The 6000-nt window shown below is 38.0% G+C and overlaps 1 protein-coding gene across 1 annotated transcript in view; it reads right to left on the minus strand.

Moving 5' to 3' along the window:
- The window catches only part of UBE2U (ubiquitin conjugating enzyme E2 U), a 32004-nt gene extending 26919 nt beyond the window's left edge, over positions 1–5085 (minus strand). Inside the window, 3 exon segments of the mRNA XM_037044032.1 lie at positions 905–997; positions 2627–2708; positions 5020–5085. Of these exon segments, the coding sequence (XP_036899927.1) occupies positions 905–997; positions 2627–2708; positions 5020–5085 (241 nt within the window).
- Positions 5086–6000: the final 915 nt, after the last annotated feature.

A 6000-nucleotide genomic window follows, 5' to 3' on the forward strand; every position in this document is an offset into this window, starting at 1 on the left:
TTATTTTAATATTCTATAAATATAAGTGATGAATCACAATTTTTGTGCATTTTATATGCAGCTTTAATATGCATTATCTTCTTACTAATGAGGTTGAACATATTTATTTTTACTATGTTTCCTCTACCAAGTGTTTGTTTATAGTCTCTGTTTATTTTTTTACTGCTTTATGTTATTTTTCTTGTTGATTCACAAGTACTCCTTACATGTCACAGACATTCAGTTTTATGTGTTGCAGATATTTTCTCTCAGTTTGCAAATCATCGTATTTTGCCTCTGTTTATATCAATGGCTGTAGAGAAGTTTTGCAAAGTTTATGTATTTTAATGTGTTATGCTTTTCCCATGCTTTTTATATTTTATCAGTGTTAGAAAGGTCTTCAGCAAACCCATAAAAAGTTTTATTAAATTTTCTTTTTTAGCATTTAAAATTTTTATTTTTTTATTACTCAAAAATACATCTGTATATAATTAAAGTAGCACTCTAACTTGTTTTTATCTAAAATGTTAATTTGTCAGTATATCATATTTTATAACAGAAATTAGTCCAAGCAAAATACTGAACAATACAGGAATGGTTAAGTTTATCATTCAGTAATTAAAAGTGATCTTTTAAAGAATGTTTAATAATGCAGCTATAAGCTTATATAATACTAAGTAAAACTTTATATCTAATACTCCAACTGTGTAGAAAAGTACATAGAAAAAGAGAAATAAATTTAGTTGAATGTTGAGAGTAGTGTCTCCTTGAATTAGGATTCAAATGATACTTTAAAAAAAATTCCCCAATAAGCATGCTTACTTTTATAATCATAACAAAGTTGTTATGAAGAAACGTCATTAAACACTGACACAGAAAAAGGATACTAGGACTCCTGATGATAAAAGTCTCATCTGGTCCCTGCCATTTGGGTGAAAAGGAATGGCTCTAAATGTCACAACTGGAGGGACAAAATTATAGTCCAATGTAAAATTTATTGTTGGTTGGAAGAATATTCCTATGAAATAAGAATAAACATTTTTACCAAAGTATCACATTGTACTGGTTAACTGTAACCTGATTAACACTAAGGTTTCTTCCTACAGTTTAGCCTCCTAAGGTCCCTAGAGTTTTATTCTTAAGTAAGTTGGTCAGAGGGTGCACAGACCCCTCTTGTTAGTATAATACACTTCTCACAATCCAGTCCTACTATTTTATCAGCCTGTTTTTTGGTCTACTAACTCTGTTCCTGCACACCTTCCCCATTCACTGTGTATCTCATATTGACTGAACTCATCGTTCCAGAACCCGATGCATCCTCTCTTTGCCATGCTGTTTACTCTGCCTGAATTTCCTTCCCTTACTTCTAAACCTTCCAGTCTATTTCCTTCACTAGACTGGGGAAATTTTCCTTCATTATTTGTTCAAATAAGTTTTCAATTTCTTGCTTTTGTTCTTCTCCTTGTGGCAGCCCTGATTCAGATGTTAAGAGTGTTTAAAGGTGTCCCTGAGGTTCCTAAGACACTCCTTATTGTTTCTGAATTCTTGTTTCTTCATTCTGTTTTGGTTGGGTGTTTATTTCTTCCTTTTGTTCCAAATCATTGATTTGAGTCCTGGTTGCCTTCCCTTCACTGTTGGTTCCCTGTATATTTTGCTTTATCTCATCTTGAGTAGCCTTCATTTCTGCCTTCATTTTGCAGCTGAGCTCAGTCAGTTCTGTGAGCATCCTGATTACCAGTGTTTTGAACTGTGCATTAGATAGGTTGTCTATCTCTTCGTCGCTTAGCTCTTTCTCTGGAGTTTTGATTTGATCTTTCATTTGGGTCATATTTCTTTGTCTCAGAGCACCTGTTATGTTGTAAGGGGGCATGGCCTTAGGTACTGACCAGAGTGGGGCAACCCTCTCTGCTGCATAGTGGCATTGTCTGTGAGGGTGGAATCAGAAAGGGAAGAATGCTGCTCAATTGCTCTGCTCTAGCCCTACGTTCCAACAAACTCTCCTGTGAGAGTTTCTCCCACCATGGCAACCTCCCAAGTATTTTACCTTTGAGTCTTAGTTTCCCATTCAGCTAGCCCTGCGTCACCTGTGTGGTCTGGGGCTTTGCTGCTCGTGCTCTCCCTTTGGCTGCCAATCTCCTGTCTCTGCCCCTCTTACCAGCCTGGGTGAATGTTTCCTTAACGCCTTGGTTGTCGGAGTTCCATGCAGTTTGATTTTCTGGCAGTTCTGGTTGTTTATTGTTTTGAAATTAGTTGTTATCTTTCTTTCGATTGTTCGAGGAAATGAAGCATTTCCACCTACTCCTCCATCTAGGCCAGAACCCCCTAAACTATGAAATTTTGATGCCAAAAGGAATTTTGATAGCTATTCTCTGATTTCATGGAACAGTGTTAGGAGATATTCTCAACCATTGTGCTTTACTTAATGTAATAACATTAAGAATTGGCATAAAGAAAAACTCAAACCTAAAATTTCCACCTGAGTTGACAAATGGCAAAAATTAAGCCATACAATGAAAAAAAACACATGTAAATACTTTCAGAATTCTAGAATATTTATATAATGCAGCCTTATTTTGCACATAAAGAAGATGGGCTAAAAATGGCATAAAGGCTTTTTAAAAAGTAGATTGTTTCTGAACACACATACCCTGCCAGATTGTGTTCTGTAGACCTTCAGTATCAGCTTCCTGTCCCATCATATCTTCACTTACAGGAAAGGCAGGAATACCCTTAACTAAGAAAACAACTCAAACCAGTAAAAAGATTAAATATTTACTGCAGCTTCAAAAATTAGATATCAGGTTACAATGAATTCCATAAATGCTCCATTTTCTTTCCCTGATGAATTTATTCATTTGCTGATTTGGGGAAGTATTATATGTGCATCATTACACAGCTGTTAAGGTAGATTCCAGGGAGCACATGCAACAGTAAATTAAAAATAAAGCATAAGTGTGGAAATCCCAAGTGGGAGTAGAAGATTGAGACTGTGATGTGTGGCTTAAGTCAAAAGCCAGTCTAAGATTCAAATTAGAAGAGAAGGAAATAATTGAAAAGCATGAGTTTCTTCAGAGCTTTTAAAAAACTATTGGGTTGGCCAAAAAGTCTGTTATGTTTTTTCCAAAAAATAAGAGACATTTTTCATTTTCACCAGTAACAATTGATTGGATAGTTTGAGTATGCCGGCTATCTCCTATCTCCTATCTCCGTGGCTTCTAGTGGGTAGAGGCCAGGGGTGATGCTAAAAACATCCTCTAATGCATAAGACAACCCCACAGCAAAGGATCTTTTTTTGCCAAAATGTCAATAGTATCAAGAAACTTCACCAACCACTGTGGACACATGTGATAGGTCACAGCACCTTCGCCATACAATGCACACATATTTTTTTTTGCATTTCAGTTGCATTTTTACCTTTCTTGAAATAATATAGCATAATATGCCAAAAATATTGTGCATTTTCTTTCATCTTCAATATTAAAATGGCTGCACAAAAATTCACCAATTTTGATAAGTTTTTTTTAAATGCACGCTGATATGACAGCTGCCACAATACAATTTAACAAAATTGTTTGAAGTTAAAGACAAATAAGTGCTATTAGAGCCATCGTATGGAACAAATGTAATGGACTGCTTAGCCAATCCAATATATGGATGCTATATGGAAGGCATGGAGTGAGAATATTTTCATTAAGAAAAACACAACTCCAAGCTTATGCTTGCATATAAAAATAAATTTCTCTCAATTGAGATATTGTTGCAATAGAAGGACAGGAATGTATAGGGTGGGGTGAAAGTAGGTTTACAGTTGTTTGTATGGAAAATACAATAATACATAAAAATACAGGAGTTAACTGTTTTTGTGTAGTCATAACTATAAACCTACTTTTCTATTCTTTTTCTATTCTTTCTCTGAAGTGTTCCCTTTTCCTCCATGTATTCCTTTTAAACAAATTTTCCATACTGTATGTGATATATCAGCCCAAGGCACCCAACATGGAGAACTTCATTGGTGGCACTTGAAGCACAGCCTTCCTGTGGGTTAATATTATAAGGGAAAGGCCTCTATGTAGTGTGATAGTGATGGGGGACTCAACTGTTGGAAAATTTTAGGTTGTGGCTAATAAGCTCAGTAATCAATGCCTGTAAAAGCTATTGTTTCAGGAACTGAAGGTGTGACCCACCCTGACTCCAGGAGACCATAAGCACTTTCACCTTTGTGCTCGGAAGGCCTGCAAGCAAATTAAGATGGTATCCGAGAACTTGTGCTCCGGGGTGCCATGCCCACCACCCAGATAAAGGATCACTGGTCCACAGATGAAAGAATGCTGCAGCCTTTATATGATTAATTTTCCCCCTGAATTCTAAAGCCCTTACCTACACTTTTCTTCTCCATATAGAAAGGGTCAGTTGAAAACACAATGTACAATGGGCTGTTAGAGTACAAACTCGCTGTCTTTTCAGATCACCAGCCATCTGAATAAAGCACCCGTAAGGGTTCAATCCCTGTCTCTGCTTATTGGGTCTGGTAGGTGACAGGCGGGGCGAACACCAGCTTTTCCCATTTCAATAGCCATTGGCAAAAAGCACACTAGACAGTAAGTAGTAGAACAGCAGACTAAGGAACAAGGGGTTTGGGAGTCAGAACACCCAATGATAAAATTCTGAGGCCAAATATTCATTGGATCTTTCTGAAGCTTAGGTTTCTGGTAGGTAAAACAAAACACTATTTATAGTATTGCAATTGATGAGAGCAGTCTTGCACCTGCAGTCACTCCCCATCTGATTGGCCCTGATATTCAGGATTGAAATCCATATAAATTACTCAGCACAATGTGCTCAATGTTGTTAACTATTATTATCACGAAGTAGTTATTATTATGAGTGGGTTGTTACAATAAAGTAGATTTGTTAAACAACAATACTGTAGTGGTAAATTAGGTTTAATTAAATTATGCCTTATAGCATAAACACAGATCGAACTGCTTTTTTAAAGTTTTGTCCCAGTGAAATCCATCACTCTGAGTTCTCTGTACTCACCTCATAGTTGTTCTCTTTCAACTCTTGGAAGTCTCTTTGCAGCAGGAACTAAGCTCTGCGGGACATGATAAGGCAGCAAAGGGTCTGGCACTTGTCTCCACATTCCTAGGGTTTATTCTGAGACAGGTGTGTTAGGTTACAAGCCACCCTCCACACCTGGTTAACTGACTAAGTTCCCTTGCTTTCTGGTGTCGCAGAACGCTGTGTGCTCCAAGATAAATGGCTTCTAAGTTGGGCATATAACAGGGACTTTGTTTTCTCCTCTGACTTCTCCAAACTAAGTGTTCCAGAGGGAAAAATTGGGCACGTTCTTGACTGCGGTGCGTCATTCCAGGGTCAGCCCACAGCCCAGTCTCAAGGCAAATGAGGACCTGCACCTGGGACAACCCCGCGTTGTTGGTGCATGGAGTGAACGTAAGAGGCATAAGCTGATAGACGGCGGCGAGCTTCGTTCCTCTTCACAGGTGTAACTTGGTGTTCCTGAAGCTGGAGGACGGGTATCGGTTGCCAAGCAACAGGCTCCTTCCATAAAGTAAGGAGAAGGAGGTGGGAGTATCCAATCAGCGACAGGGGGCAGGCCTCTAGAAACCTCCGCAACCAATTGTTCAATGCTCTTTCACTTGGAAAGACCAGTGAGATCCGTTGTCAAGCCCTCACATCTAAGTCCACCAACGTGCACTCTACCTAAGTAGAGTATAGGGATGGGGTGAACTCTCGGGGTCCAGCAAGTAAGTCACAGAAGCCCCCACTCACGTCCATTTCCAAAACGTTCCTTTCTTTTTCTTTGAATATCAGAAACTATCAGGTAATAAAATGATCAGTAAGTACAGGTGTATGCTTATTAATAATAGTATCTTAACTTATGGCAAGCTACCATTCAAAATACGTTAGGACATACTATAGTTATTCTGAAAGAATGCTCCACGAACAGAGAACTATTTATAATTTCTCAGATTCTCATCGTTTGCAGCAGTTTGGGAC

The sequence above is a fragment of the Sturnira hondurensis genome, unplaced genomic scaffold (assembly GCF_014824575.4).
Source record: "Sturnira hondurensis isolate 20B ecotype Veracruz unplaced genomic scaffold, ASM1482457v3 Scaffold0000648, whole genome shotgun sequence".
Lineage (NCBI taxonomy): Eukaryota > Metazoa > Chordata > Mammalia > Chiroptera > Phyllostomidae > Sturnira > Sturnira hondurensis.